Below are 17,457 nucleotides of genomic sequence, written 5' to 3' on the forward strand. Positions count from 1 at the left end.
TTTATTGACATATTGCTAGTAATTGTGTTGACTGCAAATCACTGCAGAACTAAACTTATTACTAATTGTAAAGCTTTTTCTCTTATATATCTGATTAGACTTATATGAATGTGGTGAGGCTGTAACCACAAAAGTCTTGAGCTTATCATATTGAATTATAATAATTGATGTGTATGCCATTTATTAAATTGCCTTGAACTTCAGTCCTGTTCTTTCCTCTGCCCTGTGATTTTTGGACTAGAACTCTACAAACCACATATCTGCTTTGCCAGCTCCTTGTTAGTTTAGGCTCCATCAACAGGGGACAGGAAAGGAAGGTTGGAAGGTAGAGTTAGTTTCCCGTTGGTTCCCATTTACTTGGGTTCCTGTGAATTTCACTGCTCACAAGAAGATATCACTTTCCTTAGAGACCTGAGCTTAAGATCCATGGGGACTTTCCTATAAGTTTCTAAGTTTTAATAATTCTAGCATGTGCCTTTTATTCCCCCTTTCCTGGGGCGTGATTGCTGCTTCCTACATTTGCTTTCCCACATGGTATCTCTGAGTACTTTTTACCCTTTTAGTTACCTAGTTAATAACTACACCTAGTTAGCAGTTCTTCATAGTAAATTCTTTCTGTTTACATAAGTGGTGTGGTTTTCCTCTACTAATTCGAACCTGAACAGTATGCATTCTTCATTCTTCTCTATGTTGACTGCATGTATCTTGTTCATCTTTGTATCTAGGTAGAAGGAACTTAATAAATATTTGTTCAGTTATGATGGGTAATCAAGCTACACAGAAAAATCAGAAATGGATTACATCTAGATCTTGTTTACTTGAATACGTAAAAGTATTTTTATATTTATTCTGTTAAAAAGTATGTTTATAGTTACTGAAATATGTGGAGGTTAGAATTTCTGAAGCATTTCATCAAAGTGATTGGTAATTGTTAATGATATGGTATTATTTCACTATGTTAATGCAAATGAAGTTAGGGTCTTAGAGTCATTCTTCATATCAACTTTGGTTTTTAAAGTCATAGAACCCTAACCCCAACCAATATTCTTTTTTTTATTGTTAAAATTTTTTTTCAATGTTTATTTTCAATAGAGAGAGAGAGAGTGAGTAAAAGCAGGGGAGGGATAGAGACAGAGGAAGACACAGATCCTGAAGCACACTCCAGGCTCTGAGCTGTCAGCGCAGAGCCTGATGCAGGACTCAAATTTGAACCATAATATTTGACCTGAGCCAACGTCGGATGTTTAACCAACTGAGCCACCCAGGCATCTCCCCAACCAATATTCTTAACAGTTCCTGCCACAGAGATAATTGAACAGAAGAATGGATAGAACATCACACGTTATTATCAATTTTGAGAACAAAGCTTAATCATCCTTCCCCTCCAAAAAAAAAAAAAAATGATGCATCACCTAAGTTCAAGGCATGAAGCTAAGTGGTGAGGATTTGTCTATTCATTTAGCAAATAAGTTTTGAGTGCCTACTGTGTGCCAGGTTCTTCTAGATAACATGGGATATACTGGTAAACAAGACAAACAAAAAGCTATATAATCTTGTGGAATTAGCATTTTAGCAAGGAGAAGATAAGACAATAAATCATATCCTTATCTAAATAAGTAAATTATGTAAAATGTTAGAATAGTGGTAAGAACTAAGGACAAAAGAAAAAGTGTGGGAGTCCAGCAGACTGCATTATCAAATGGTCAGGGTAAAAATCATTAAGAAAAGGTGAGATTTGAGCAAAGCCTCAAAAAAGAAAAAGGTGAAGGAATTTATTCAAGCCCTAATATAGGGAAGAATATTCCCACTGAGGAAAGCCATTAGAGAAAAAACCCTAGGACACCATGTCTGGTGTATTTGAGGAACAGCAAAAGAGGCCACTTTGGCTGGTATATAGCAAATGAAGGAGAGAGAAATAGGAGCTATAATCAGAAGTAATAGGGAATTATATGTAACAAAGGCTTTGTGGGCCACTGGAAGGGCTTCAGCTTTTACTGATTAAAATAGAGAAGCCATTGTGAAATTTTGACAAGAATGACTTGATCTTACTTAAAATGATCACTTTGATGTGTAAAAAACAGATTGGAGGAGGGCAAAGATGGAAGGAAGGAGTTAAAGAAAAGGAGTTAGGCTGTTGTAGAATTCCATGTGAGAGAGAATACTGGCTTGGGTAGTGGAGTGAAGTGTCCAAATTCTGGATACCTAATAGGATTTGTTTGTATTTGGGGCATGAGAGAGTAGAAGCAGGAATTTCTTAAAGGCTTTTGTTATGAATAACTGGAACAACATGCAACTTATAAGCAAAGTTTGTTAGTTAATAATTGACTAATATAAATATGCAACAGTGAGCAAAAACTGTAAACACTGCTGCTTTCATGGAGCTTACATATTGTTTGAAGATCTCTGTCTTAGGAAGAATATATTGGTGTCTGTGTAGAAAATCTCTGGAATAATGTTGTAGAAACTGGAAAGTGCTTGACTTTGAAGAAAGAGTCTGGGGATCTAGAGGGAGAGGGAGAGTTTTCAATTTTACATGTAGTCCCATTTTTAAAAAAACCAGTACATATATAAAGTTATTTAAAAACCTTTTTATATAAGTACAACATGCAGGGGCGCCTGGGTAGCTCAACCATCGAAGCATCTGACTCAGTTTCGGCTCAGGTTATGATCTCACAGTGTGTGAGTTCAGGGTTCCTTGCTGGCAGTGCGGAGCCTGCTTGGGATTCTCTCTCTCTCCCTCTCTCTCTGCCCCTCCCCCACTCACATTTGCTCTCTCTTTCTCTCAAAATAAAATAATAAACATTAAAAATAATAAGTACAACATACATACAGAAATGTGTGTATAAGTGTTCACCTGGCTAGTTGCTGTATAACTAGCATCCAGATCATGTAACAGAACATTACCAGCGCCCCAAGATACCCCTCAGACTCCCTTCTGATAACTTCCCCCCTAAGGATAAACCTGACTTCTAATGCATATCTTATTTTTGTCTGTTTTGGTATTAATAAAAATGGAATCATACAGAATGAACTCTTCATGTCCTTTCTTCTTTTATTTGACATTGTGAAATTCAAATCATCAGGTATAATTGTGGCTCGTTCTCATTGTGGCCTTTGTGAATATACCACAATTTATTTATCTTTTCTTCTCTTGAAAGGGTCTTAAATTATTTATTAATACCCACTTATTATTATTATCCTAGTTAAATTTACATTTAAGTTAACCTTTAATACTATGATGTTAGATGAACTTTTCTTGAGTTTTGGTGATATCTCTTTTTCCCCTATTTCTGTAATAAGTTTACAGGAAAACTGTATTCTCTTTTCTAGGATGATTGTAGAGTTGTTTTGGCAAAACAGGAAATTACAAGGTTACTGGAAACATTGCAAAAACAGCAGCAGCAGTTTACAGAGGTTGCAGATCACATTCAATTGGATGCCAGCATCCCTGTCACTTTTACAAAGGTAATGTACTATATTTCATTTTTAGGTGTGGTTTCTGACAGATCATGATTGTTTTATATTCCATGATAATCAGCTTGAAGAGACAATTAAGAAATTCATGGTTTTTTTTTTTTTTTTTTTAAACTTTCATCATTGGAAAATGAAAAGTGGTATAATGAATCTCCCTGTACCCATCATCTACTTTGACAATTAAAACCCCTTTTTTTCTTTATTTAAATCCGAGTTAGTTAACATATAGTGTAATAATGGTTTCAGGAGTAGAATTTAGTGATTCATCACTTATATAACACTCATTGCTCATCCTAACAAGTGCTGTCCTTACTGCCCATCACCCATTTAGCCCACCCCCACCCCTCCCCTCCAACAACCCTTAGTTTGTTCTCTGTATTTAAGAATCTGTTATGGTTTGCCTGCCTCCGTCTCTGTTTTTATCTTATTTTTCCTTCCCTTCCCCTACATTCATGTTTTGTTTCTTAAATTCCACATATGAGTGAAATCATATGATATTTGTCTGTCTCTGACTAACTTATTTTGCTTAGCATAATACATTCTCATTGTATCCACATTGTTGTAAGTAGCAAGATTTCATTCTTTTTGGTCGCCAAGTAGTATTCCATTGTGTATATATACCACATCTTCTTTTTTTTTAATATAATTCATTGACAAATTGGTTTCCATACAACACCCAGTGCTCATCCCAACAAGTGCCCTCCTCAATGCCCATCACCCGCTTTCCCCTATCCCCCACTCCCCCATCAACCCTCAGTTTGTTTCAGTATCCAGGAGTCTCTTATGGCTTCCCTCTCTCCCTCTCTGTAACTTTTTTTCCCCCTTCCCCTCCCCCATGGTCTTCTGTTTAATTTCTCAAGATCTATGTATGAGTGAGAACATATGATATGTCTTTCTCTGACTGACTTATTTCACTCAGCATAATACCTTCCAGTCCCATCCATGTTGCTGCAAATGGCCAGAATTCATTCTTTCTCATTGCCAAGTAGTATTCCATTGTATGTATAAACCACATCTTCTTTATCCATTCATCATTCGATGGACATTTGAGCTCTTTCCATAATTTGGCTATTATTGATAGTGCCGCTATAGATACTGGGGTGCATGTGCCCCTTTGAATCTCTATTTTTGTATGCTTTAAATAAATACCTAGTAGTGCAATTGCTAGGTTGTAGGGTAGCACTTTTTAAATTTTTGAGGAAGATCCTTACTGTTCTCTAGAGTGTCTATACCAGTCTGCATTCCCATCAGCAGTACAAGACTGTTCTCCTTTCTTTACATCCTTTCCAACATCTGTTGTTTCCTGAGTTGTTAATATTAGCCTTTCTGACAGGTGTGAGGTAGTATCTCATTGTGGTTTTGATTTGTATTTCCCTGATGATGAGTGATGTTGAGCATTTTTTCATGTGTCTGTAAGCCATCTGGATGTTGTCTTTGGAAAAGTGTCTGTTCATGTCTTTTGCCCATTTCTTTCACTGGATTATTTGTTTTTTGGGTGTTGAGTTTGATAAATTCTTTTTTTTTTTTTTTAATTTTTTTTTTAACGTTTATTTATTTTTGAGACAGAGAGAGACAGAGCATGAACCGGGGAGGGTCAGAGAGAGAGGGAGACACAGAATCTGAAACTGGCTCCAGGCTCTGAGCTGTCAGCACAGAGCCCGACACGGGGCTCGAACTCACGGACCGTGAGATCATGACCTGAGCCGAAGTCGGATGCTTAACCGACCAAGCCACCCAGGCACCCCGAGTTTGATAAATTCTTTATAGATTTTGGATACTAACCCTTTGTCCAATATGTCATTTGCAAATATCTTCTCCCATTCTGTTGGTTGCCTTTTAGTTTTGCCGATTGTTTCCTTTGCTGTGCAGAAGCCTTTTATTTCGATAAGGTCCCAATAGTTCATTTTTTATTTTGTTTTCCTTGCCTCCAGAGACCTGTTTAGTAAGTTGCTGTGGCCAAGGTCAAAGTGGTTGTTGCCTGTTTTCTCTAGGATTTTGATCGTTTCCTGTCTTACATTTAGGTCTTCCATCCATTTTGAGTTTATTTTTGTGTATGGTGTAAGAAAGTGATCTGCTTCAGCATGTTGCTGTCCACTTTTCCCAGCACAATTTTTCATTGGATATTCTTTCCTGCTTTGTCAAAGATTAGTTGGCCATACATTTGTGGGTCCATTTCTGGGTTCTCTATTCTGTTGGCATTGATCTATATGTCTGATGTTGTGCCAGTACCATACTGTTTTGATGATTGCAGCTTTGTAATACAGCTTGAAGTCTGGAATTGTGATGCCTCCAGCTTTGGTTTTCTTTTTCAATATTAGTTTGGCTATTTGGGGTCTATTATGGTTCCATATACATTTTAGAACTGTTTGTTCTAGCTCTGTAAAGAATGCTGGTGTTGTTTTGACAGGGATTGCATTGAATGTGTAGATTGGGTAGTATAGACATTTTTTTTTTTTTAAGATTTTTTTTTTTAACGTTTATTTATTTTTGAGACAGAGAGAGACAGAGCATGAATGGGGGAGGGTCAGAGAGAGAGGGAGACACAGAATCGGAAACAGGCTCCAGGCTCTGAGCAGTCAGCACAGAGCCTGACGCGAGGCTTGAACTCACGGACCACAAGATCACGACCTGAGCCGAAGTCGGACGCTTAACCAAATGAGCCACCCAGGCGCCCCAGGTAGTATAGACATTTTAACAGTATTCTTCCTTTCCAGGAGCATGAAATATTTTTCCATTTCTTTGTGTCTTCTTCAATTTCTTTCATAAGCTTTCTATAGTTTTCAGCATACACATCTTTTACCTCTTTGGTTAGATATGGTTTTTGGTACAGTTGTAAATGGTATCGATTCCTTGATTTGTCTTTCTGCTGCTTCGTTATTGGTACATAGAAATGAAACAGATTTCAGTATGTTGACTTCATATCCTACGACTTCATGTATCAGTTCTAGCAGTTTTTTGGTGGAGTCTTTCAGGTTTTCCACGTAGAATATCATGTTGTCTGCAAAGAGTGAAAGTCTGCCTTCTTCCTTGCCAATTTGGATGCCTTTTATTTCTTTTTTGTTCTCTGAGGCTAGGACTTCTAGTACAACGTTGAACAACAGTCTTGAGAATAGACATCCCTGTCATGTTCCTGCCCTTAAGGGAAAAACTCTCAGTTTTTCCTCATTGAGGTTAATATTGCAGGTCTTTTGCATATGGTCTTTATGATGTTGAGGTATGCTCCTTCTGTCCCTATTTTCTTGAGGGTTTTTATCAAGAAAGGATGCAGTATTTTGTTAAATGCTTTTTTTGCACAGGATAAGGATCCTGTGATTCTTATCGTTTCCTTTATGAGTGCGATATATCACATTGATTGATTTACAGATATTGAACCAGCCCTACAGCCCAGGAATAAATTCCATTTGATCATGGTAAAGAATTATTTTAAAGTATTGTTGGATTTGATTTAGTAATATCTTGTTGAGAATGTTTGCATCCATGTTCATCAGGGAAATTGATCTGTAATTTTCTTTTTTGGAGGGTTGTCGTCTGGTTTGGGGATCAAGGTAAAGCTGGCCTCATAGAATGAGTTTGGAAGTTTTCCTTCCATTTCTATTTTTTGGACTAGCTTCAAAAGAATAGGTATTTACTTTTGTGTAAATGTTTGGTAGAATTCCTCTGGGAAGCCATTGGCTCGGGACTCTTGATTGTTGGGAGATTTTTCATTGCTGATTCAATTTCTTTACTGATTATGGGTCTGTTCAGACTTTCTATTTATTCTTCAGTTGGGGTAGTTTATATGCTTCTAGGAATTTATCCATTTTTTCCAAATTGCCCAATTTGTTGGCATATAATTATTCATAATATTCTCTTATTGTTTTTATTTCTGTGGTGTTGGTTGTGCTCTCTCCTCTTTAATTCGTGATTTTATTTATTCAGGCCCTTTTTCTTTTTGATAAATCTGGCTAGGTGTTCATCAATTTTTAAAAATTCTTTTAAAGAACCAGCACTTAGTTTCATTTATCTGTTCTACTGGTTTTTTTTTTTTTTATTTCAATAATTGATTTCTGCTCTAATCTATTATTTCTCTTCTGCTGGTTTTGGGCTTTATTTGCTGTTGTTTTTGCAGCTCCTTTAAGTGTAAGTTAGGTTGTGTATCTGAGACCTTTTTTCCTTCTTTGGGAAGGCCTGGATTGCTGTATACTTATCTCTTATGACCACCTTCGCTGCATCCCAAGGATTTTGGACTGTCATGTTTTCATTTTCATTGGCTTCCATGTAAGTTTTAATTAGAGTCTCAGTTTCTGGAGATCACAACACACAACCAGTGCCAGGTTTTGCTGCACTCTGGCATCTTTGTCCCAGTACCAGAAAACGTGGCTGCTCTCAGGGGTCTGCTGGGACTTTTGCCCACAAGAAGGCTATATGGCATCTACCAAATGCACTCCAAGCAGGGGAACTGGTTCTCCTCATGTGGCACACAGACCCCTCAGACTCACTGCCTGCTCCTGGGGATTCACCCTGCTTCCTCACCAGAGCAGTGGCAGGCACTGAGCTCTGAACCTTCAGACTCTGCACTCCACTGTTTGTAGAATTCTGGTGATATTGAAACCCTCTCCTTTCTCCTTGTCACTGGTTTTGGGGAATAGATTTTTTTGTTAAGTCCTCTGTGAGTATTTTCACTGTTTCTCTCTTTCCAGCTACTTTCAGGGGTAGTGCTTTTCTTTGCCATCCTGATCCTTTGCCCTCCTCTGTCCCTCCTTTGCCCATCCTTTGCCCTCCTCTGTCCCCCTTTCTCTTTCTCTGTCCTCTCTCCATGAAAATGGCTCCTTACCCTCCACAGCTCCATGGCTTTTCTCTCCCCCAGTTCACTTCTCTGCTCCACACACTGCTAAGCTCTCTGGCTCAAAGTATGCACATTGTTGTGTTAATCCTTACATCAATTTCCTAGGTATTCAAAATGGTTTGATGCTGATCTAGCTATGTTTCAGGGGACAAGACAAGCTCAGGGTCCCTGTACTACTCTGCCATCTTTACTCCCAGTTTTTAATTTCATCTGTCCTTATCCCCATTCCCCTTTCTATCTGCAGTCTCCGAGGTTATTTTGAAATAAACCCCAACATATTTCATCTATGAAATATTTTTGTGTGTATTTCTAAAAGGTAAGGACTTTAAAAAATACATAACCAAAATACTGTCATAAAACCTAAAAAAATTAATAATCTCTAATATTAACCATTATCCAGTTAGTTATTGAAATTTCCCAGATGGTTAAATTTTTTTGTTTTTTTCTGGAAACAGAATCCAGCTAAATAAGGCTTATGCTTGACATTTGGTTGTTGTGTTTTGGTCTCTTTTAAAGTGAATTCCCCCTAATTTAAAAGGTTCATGTATTTCATTTTGCTTTCTCTTTTTAGGTACTTTTTTTTTTTTAAACTTAATCTTGTTCTTTTTTAAAAGTTTATTTGTTTTGAGAGAGAGAGAGAGAGAGAGAGAGAGAGAGGGTGTGTGCTAGCATGTGCACAAGCAGGGGAGAGGCAGAGAGAGAGGGAGAAAGAACGCCAAGCAGGCTCCGCTGGCAACAGTCTCACGGCAGTGAGGTCATAACCTGCGCTGAAATCAAGAGTCAGACATTTAATTGACCGAGCCACCTAGGCACCCCAAAACTTAATCTTGTTTTATAATTATGTGAAACATTTACATAGTCCAGAGTCAAATCTACAAAGCAGAATTCATTTAGAGAAGTCTAGCTTCTATCCCTGACCCCTCCACATTTTCCCTCCTTTCTTCATAGAAAACCATAAAGATTTTTTTCTTAGTTTTGGGGCTCCTGGGTTGCTCCGTCGTTTGAGTGTCTGACTCTTGATTTAGGCTCAGGTCATGATCTTGGATTCATGAATTCAAGCCCCACATTGGATTCCTCATTGATAGTGCGGTGCCCGCTTGGGATTCTGTTTCTCTCCTTCTCTCTCTGTTCCTTCCATGCTTGTTCTCTCTTCAAAATACATAAACTTTAAAAACTTAAAAAAAAAAAAGAATTTTTTTCTTAGTTTTATTCATCATTTTAAAAATATAGAGAAATACATCTATGTATTTGCATGCACTTTGATCACATTTAAAGGTAAACTACATTACACATTTCTCCACGATGTTCTTTTGACATACTCGTATGTCCTGGAGATTACTCCATAGCAGTAATATGTGATATTTTCTATTCCTTTTTACAACCTCAAGGTACTGTATTGTGCATATATACCATATTTTTGTGTGTCGTGTGGTAAAAATACAAAAAATTACCATCTTAACCATTTTTAATTATACAGTTCAGTATTGTTAAGTATATTCACATTGTGTGAAACAGATCTCTAGGAATTTTAATTTTGAAAAACTGAACCTCCACACCATATAAACAATAAGTCTGCTTTTCCCCTCTCTCACCATCTGTTGGTAACTACCATTCTATTTTTGTCTCTTTGAATTTGACTATTCTGAATATCTCATATAAATAGAACCATATAGTAGTTGTCTTTTTTGTGACTGGCTGATTTCAATTAGTATAGTATGCTCAAAGTTCACGCATATTGTGGCATATGACAGAATTTTCTTCTGTTTTAAGGCTGAATGATACTTCATTGTTTGTATATACCACCTTTTGTTTATGCATTCATCTACTGATGGACATTGGGATTGCTTCCACATTTTGGCTACTGTGAATAGTGTGTTACTGTGAACATGGGTGTTCAGTTATCTCTTTGAGATCTTTTATTTCTTTGGGATATAGATCCAGAAATGAGATTACTGGATATGGTAGTTCTATTTTTAATTTTTTTTTTTTTTTTGAGGAAATGTTGTTTTCCATAGTGGTTGCACCATATTATAATTCCTGCCAACAGTGCACAAGGGTTGCAATTTCTCCACATTTTCACCAACACATGTTAATTTTTGTTTTTGTTTTCTTTATTTTTTATTTTAGAGAGGGGGAGAGAGAGTGCACAAGTGGGGGAGAGAGGCAGAGGGAGAGAGAGAATCTTAGGCGGGCTTCATGCTCAGTGCAGAGTCTGATGTATGGCTCAATCCCAGGACCCTGGGGCCATGACCCAAGCCAAAGTCAAGAGTCAGACACTCAACCCACTGAGCTATCCAGGTGCCCCTGTTCTTGTTTTAGATTGTAGCCATCCTGCTGGGTGTGAGGTGGTATCTCATTGTGGTTTTGGTTTGCATTTCTCTGATGATTAATGAAGTTGAGCTTTTCACATGCTTATTGGCCATTTTATATCTTCTTTGGAGAAATTTTGTACAAGTCCCTTGCCTGTTTTTAAATTATTTGATTTTTGTTGTTGTTGTTGAGCCTTAGGAGTTCCTTATATATTCTGGATAGGGATCCATGATTACATATATGATTGGCAAATACTGTCTCCCATTCTGTAGGTTGCTTCTTCACTCTCTTGGTAGTGTCCTTTGATTCACAGAAGTTTTTAAGATTGACATGGTCTGATTTGTCTATTTTTGCTTTAGTTGACTGTGTTTTTGGTGTTATATCCAGGAAATTATTCCAAATCCATTATCAAGAAAATTTTGCATTGTGTCTTCTTCTAAGAGTTTTCTATTTTTGGATCTCATGTTTGGGACCTTTATCCATATGTGTGTGTATGTATACACACACACACACACACACACACACACACACACACACGAATACATATGGAGAGGCTGAGGGAGAATCCCTTTTGTCTCTTACTAACAGTCTGATTTAAAGTCTATTTTGTCTGGAATATCTTTTTCTTTTCTTTTACTTTCAGCCTTCTTGTGTTCTTAGAAATGAAGTGAGTCTCTTGTAAATAGCATATTGTTAGATCTTGTTTTTTTAATCCATTTAGTCACACTGTTTGTTTTTTTTTTGTTGTTGGAGAGTTAATTTCATTGAAAGTTATTATTAATAGCTAAGGACTTAATATTGCCTTCTTAGTTACTATTTTTTATTTATATCTTGTAGCTTTTTTGTCATCTTGTAGCTTTCCTCCTACTACCTTCTGTGTCTCAGTGGTGTTTTAGTGTCATGGTTTGATTTCCTTCTCATTTCCTTTGTGTATAACTTATAGATTTTTGTGTGTTTACACTGCTGTTACAAAGAACATCTTGTTATAATATTCTGTTTGAAAGTGGTAACATTTTAACTTCATTTGTGTATAAAAACTATTGTTTTATAGCTCCACCTCCCCATACTTTATGTTATTGATGTCACAAATTACATATTTGTACATTGTATACCTGTTAACACAGGCTTATAGTTTTTTGTTTTGTCAGTTGAGTTCTATGAAGAATTAGATCTATGCACCAAAATTATAATACAAAAATATAATAATAAAGGTTCCTCTCAGAGGAACGAGTAGGAGATGAAATAATTAACAAAGGTATTATAAATAAAAGTATAACTGCCAATACTTTTTAACTCTATATCAAAATAAGATTTAAATTTTTAAAAATTACAGGACAATAGAGTTCACATTGGACCAAAAATGGAAATTCGAGTTGTTACACTAGGATTAGATGGTGCTGGAAAAACTACTATTTTGTTTAAGTTAAAACAGGATGAATTCATGCAGCCTATTCCAACAATTGGTAAGTATGAGTATTGCTTTTTACTTTAATGGACATTTTATAGACAAACTCTAGCTTACAGCTGAGTTCTTGAGGGTTTTATTTTATGCCAGTATGGCATGGAGGTGGGCTCTTTACTGGCTCTAAGACACTACCATGTCAGAAAAAAAAAATGCAAGATTCAGCGAGTGTGTGATTGAAATGTGGATGGTGGGATTTTGAGAAGGAATGGGGTGCCTGGGTGGCTCAGTTGGTTAAGTGTCAGACTGTATTTCAAGCACAGGTCATGATCTCACGGTTTGTGAGATTGAGTCCTGTATTGGGCTCTTTGCCGATAGCACAGAGCCTGCTTGGGATGCTATGTCTTCCTCTTTCTCTGCCCGTCCCCTGCTCGTGCACTTTCTCTCTCTCTCTTTCTCTCTCTCTGTATCTCAAAGTAAATAAATAAACACAAAAAAAGGAAAGAACAGAGTATTGGTGGGACAGTTGGAAGGATTAAAGGATTGGTGTCAAGGTGAGGGAGTAGTAGTGGTGCAGAGCACTCAGTTATTTGAGTTTCAGGATCTAAGGATCCTGGTGGAGGTTTAGAGAGCTAACAGCTGTTAAAGGTATATATTCCTCATATAGATTTATTAGGAGTGGAGTTGGTTGGGCAGCAGTATATATTGCTGTATGAAGATAATTTGTATACCACAGTTATAAACGGTGGGTTGCCTGTGTTTGATGTGTTACTTATTATAAATATAAGTTCAGTATTAAAGTAACTTTTTTAAAAAACAGGTTTTAATGTGGAAACTGTAGAATACAAAAATTTGAAGTTCACTATTTGGGATGTAGGTGGAAAACACAAATTAAGACCATTGTGGAAACATTATTACCTCAATACCCAAGGTAAGAGTGAAAAATGATATCTTAATTTTTCAGAATTTTAGGATGCCATTTTCAATGGAATAGATTTAACTAGTGAAGTTTATTTTATTTAAAAAGTGAAGGTAGAAGACTGGGATATGTGCTTTGTTTTATTTCATGAAAAACCATAATTTATATCTTGGCAGTGAAGAGATAAAACCATAATATATATCTTGGCACTTTATTATTAGTGTTCATGTAAGCGTGATCACTGGCAATATCATAATATAGGGTAGAATTCTTGGTGTATGGTTCTGCTGCTCTCTTCAATTCAGTTAAATATTTATCTCATTGGAATCTCAATAGCTCCATTCCTTTATTTCCATTAACAATAAGTTATCTGTAGAAGAACCTGCAGTAGTTTGCTTTTGGCCAAAATGTGTTTTACCACATATTCCACCTAGCATTTATTTATATTTCGGCCACATTCTATGCTTTTGCATATACTCAACATGAAGATTTTGTTCATGCCACCTATTTCATGTCATCCTACTTTCCACCTAGAAGAGAAGCTAAGTAATTATTTTTACTTGGGGATTTGTGATGCTTAGTTTAGTATAAGCCATTGATTAATAGGGGGAAAATGGGCTTTTAAACATGAGAAATGGTTGATAGAATGTTTAGCTACATAAGGTAGCTGGAAGGATTTCAAAAGAGAGTCAATTCAGTAGATACTTGTGACGTTTCTGCTGTGTGTTTTGAGTACAGTATATGTAGAAAGTGCTGTGGTAGGCACCTAGAGAGAATACTTGGGAGAGATAAAGGTGGTGATTTATTTAGACTATTTTTTTGGAAAGTGAAATGGTAATCAAAGAACAAGTAGTATCATAGTCCATAAAACAAATCTCAACAAATTGAAAAAGATTGAGGTTCTACACATCTATTTTGACCACATTGCTATGAAACTAGAAGTCATCCACAAGAAACAATCTGGAAAGACTACAAATACATAGAGGTTAAATAATATGCTACAAGGAGCGTCTGGGTGGCTCAGTCGGTTGAGTGTCCGACTTCAGCTCAGGTCATGATCTCACGGTTCATGAGTTTGAGCCCCACGTCGGGCTCTGTGCTGAAGATGCTCAGAGCCTGGAGTCTGTTTCAAATTCTATGTCTCCCTCTCTCTGCTCCTCCCTGGCTCATGCTCTGTCTCTCTCTCCTTCAAAAATAAATAAAAACATTTAAAAAAAATTAAAAAATAATTAAAAATAATAATATGCTATGAAACAATGAATGCAAAAGAATGAAACAGGACCACTTTCTTAAACCATACATCAAAATAAATTCAAAATGGATTAAAGACCTAAATGTGAGACCAACAAATATAAAAGCCCTAGAAAAGAGCACAGATAGTAATTTCTCTGACATTGGCCATAGCAATTTTGTTCTAGATAGGTCCCCTGGGGCAAGGAAAATAAAAAGAAAAATAAACTATAGGGACTAAACCAAAATAAAAAGCTCCTGTACAGCAAAGGAAAAATTAACAAAACTAAAAGGCAGCCTATGGAATGGGAGAAGATATTTACAAATGGCATACCTGATAATAAAATATATAAAGAACTTCTACAACTCAACACCCAAAAGCCAAATAATCCAAGTAAAAAATGTACAAGATGACATGAACAGACATTTCTTCAAAGAAGACAAATAGATGGCCAACGGACACATGAAAAGATGCTCATCATCACTTATCATCAGGGAAATGCAAATCAAAACTATAATAAGATATCACCACACATCTGTCAGAATGGCTAAAATCAACAACACAAGAAACAACAGATGTTGGCAAGGATGTGGAGAAAAAAAGGAACCCTCTTGCACTGCTGATTGGAATGCAAACTGGTACATCCACTGAAAACCAGAATGGTGTTTCCTCAAAAAGTTATAAATAGAACTACCCTATGATCCAGCAATCACACTATTAGGTGTTTATTCAAAGAATACAAAAACACTAATTCAAAGGGATACATGAACCCTGGTATTTATAGCAGCAGCATCTATAATAGCCAAATTATGGAAACAGTCCCAAGTACCCACTGACTAATGGATAAAGAAGATGTGGTGTGTGTATGAACTGGAATGTTACTCAGAAATAAAAAAAGAATGAAATCTTGCCATTTGCAATGACATGGGTGGAGCTAGAGAGTATAATGCTAAGTGAAAGAATTCAGAGAAAAATACCATGATTTCACTCACGTGGAATTTGAGAAACAAATGAGCAAAGGGGGCAAAAAGGGACAAACCAAGAAACAGACTCTTAACTATAGTGAACAAACTGATGGTTATTAGAGGGGAGGTGGGTGGGGGGGATAGGTGAAATAGGTGATGAGGATTAAGGAATGCACTTATTGTGATGAGCGTCAGGTGATTAAAATAAAAACTTAACAAGTAGCATCATTAGGGAGATCTTGAGAGGTATATTTTCATTAAGAGAAAACTGTTAATTCATTTACACAACAATTTGTGTTTGATGAAACAAGTATGGTAAATCCTGTATAAAAGGGGAAATGAAGAGAGCTGAAAAGTTATGTGAACTATGTGAAGCCATACTCCTAAGTATTGCTAGGTGCTGTTAGAGCAGCCTTTCTGAAAAACATAGTAGATAGTAGACTAACCATAATGTAATAACGAGAGTATTAAAATATCTGGTCATTTACTTAAAGTTAACCAATGGCTAATTAGATTCTTTTTTTTTTTTTTTAATTTGGCTAGCTGTTGTATTTGTTGTTGACAGCAGTCATAGAGACAGAGTTAGTGAAGCACACAGTGAACTTGCAAAGTTGTTAACAGAGAAAGAACTCCGAGATGCTTTGCTCCTGATTTTTGCTAACAAACAGGTAACACATTTGTATTTCAGAATACTTACTTTAGTAGTTCTGTGCATTCTACATCCTAAGGTAACTGGAAAGATTTCAAAACAGATAATTCAGTAGATATTTATGAAGTTTCTGCTGAGTATTTTGAATACAGTCTATGTGAAAAATGCTATAGTTGTTACCTTAGAGTATCTAAAAATGTAGTTGATGCTTTCCAGAAACTCCTAGGAATGCCTGAGTGTCTCAGTCAGTTAAATGTCTGACTCTTGATCTCGGTTCAGGTCATGATCATACAGGATTGAGCCCTGCTCTGCACAGACAGTGCAGGGCCTGCTTGGGATTCTCTGTCTCCCTCTCTCTGTCCCTCCCTTGCTGCCTCTCTCTCTAAAAATAAATAAATAAACTAAAAAAAAAACAAAACAAAAAACTCCTATATAGGGATGTAAACATGTAAGTGAATGTATATGAGATTTTAATACATAGAAAACTAGTAAGTAACTTCAGTAATATTAACAACATGTTATGAGAAATTAGAGTAATTTTAAAGGTGGCATCTTGTCAAAGATTTGTAAAAAGTAGGTTCTGAGTTGAAATTATGACAAGAGTTGAAATTATGGATAGGACTTTAAGTATGTGAAACAAAGAACATTGCAGGCAGAGAAAATAAAAGCATGAGTATTTTTAGGGAGCATAAGCAGATGTACATGAGAGGGGCAGGTAGAGGATGAAGAAAATCTAGAATAACAGGTCTGGACTGAGAAATTTAGGTTTTATTCTATGACAGAGGAAAACTCTCAAAAGGTTTTTGGACTCATATCTGTTTTAAGACTGTTATCTGAGGGTAGGATATACAATTAACCAAGGGCAAGGGACTGGAAACGGGCAGATGCAGTAAATTGCTGCTGTCATTCAAGTGAGAGAGTTTACAAGATCCCGAGTTAAAGGGATAGAAGGGTGGAAGCAGTTTGAAGAGACTTCATGAAGGTAGATTTGTTAGAATTTGATGACTGAATGGGGAAAGGTGAAGGACAGGGAGAAGCTGCTGATTCCTAGATCTTGAGCTATGCTTGTAGGAGGATGAGAATGCTTTCAAGGTCAATAGAAGGGCAAAGGGTAGGATGAAGAATAAAGGATTTTCCTCTTAATAAATAAAAAGATGAAGTATTAAGAACAGATACACTTTGCTTTACTTACTATTAAAAACATGCAGGGGCCCCTGGGTGGTTAAGCGTCTGATCTTGGATCAGGTCATGATCTCACAGTTTGAGTTCAAGCCCGGGGTGAGTTGACAGCTCAGAGCCTGGAGCCTGCTCAATATTCTGTTTCTCCCTCTCTCTCTGCCCCTCCCCCACACTTTCTGGCTCTATCTCAAAAGTAAATAAACATTTAAAAAAAATTTTAAGGGGCGCCTGGGTGGCTCAGTTGGTTAAGCGGCCGACTTCGGCTCAGGTCATGATCTCGCGGTCCGTGAGTTCGAGCCCTGCGTCGGGCTCTGTGCTGACAGCTCAGAGCCTGGAGCCTGTTTCAGATTCTGTGTCTCCCTCTCGCTGACCCTCCCCCATTCATGCTTTGTCTCTGTCTCAAAAATAAATAAACGTTAAAAAAAAATTTTTTTTTAAATTTTAAAAACATAAATAAGGCAACGTTAAATACCCTTTTCCACTTACATTGTTAACGATAAAAA

At 36.8% G+C, this 17,457-nt stretch overlaps 1 protein-coding gene across 2 annotated transcripts in view; it reads left to right on the top strand.

The window, feature by feature from the left end:
* The window catches only part of TRIM23 (tripartite motif containing 23), a 36,444-nt gene that overhangs the window by 15,885 nt on the left and 3,102 nt on the right, over nucleotides 1-17,457 (top strand). Inside the window, exons 7-10 of one of the 2 annotated variants that reach the window (XM_078449418.1) lie at nucleotides 3,331-3,465; nucleotides 11,943-12,072; nucleotides 12,832-12,942; nucleotides 15,670-15,794. In XM_078449418.1, the coding sequence (XP_078305544.1) occupies nucleotides 3,331-3,465; nucleotides 11,943-12,072; nucleotides 12,832-12,942; nucleotides 15,670-15,794 (501 nt within the window). The remainder of the gene's footprint in view (nucleotides 1-3,330; nucleotides 3,466-11,942; nucleotides 12,073-12,831; nucleotides 12,943-15,669; nucleotides 15,795-17,457) is intronic. The other variant, XM_078449425.1, reaches the window with a different exon arrangement.

Source organism: Panthera onca, chromosome A1 (assembly GCF_046562875.1).
Source record: "Panthera onca isolate mPanOnc1 chromosome A1, mPanOnc1 haplotype 2, whole genome shotgun sequence".
NCBI lineage: Eukaryota > Metazoa > Chordata > Mammalia > Carnivora > Felidae > Panthera > Panthera onca.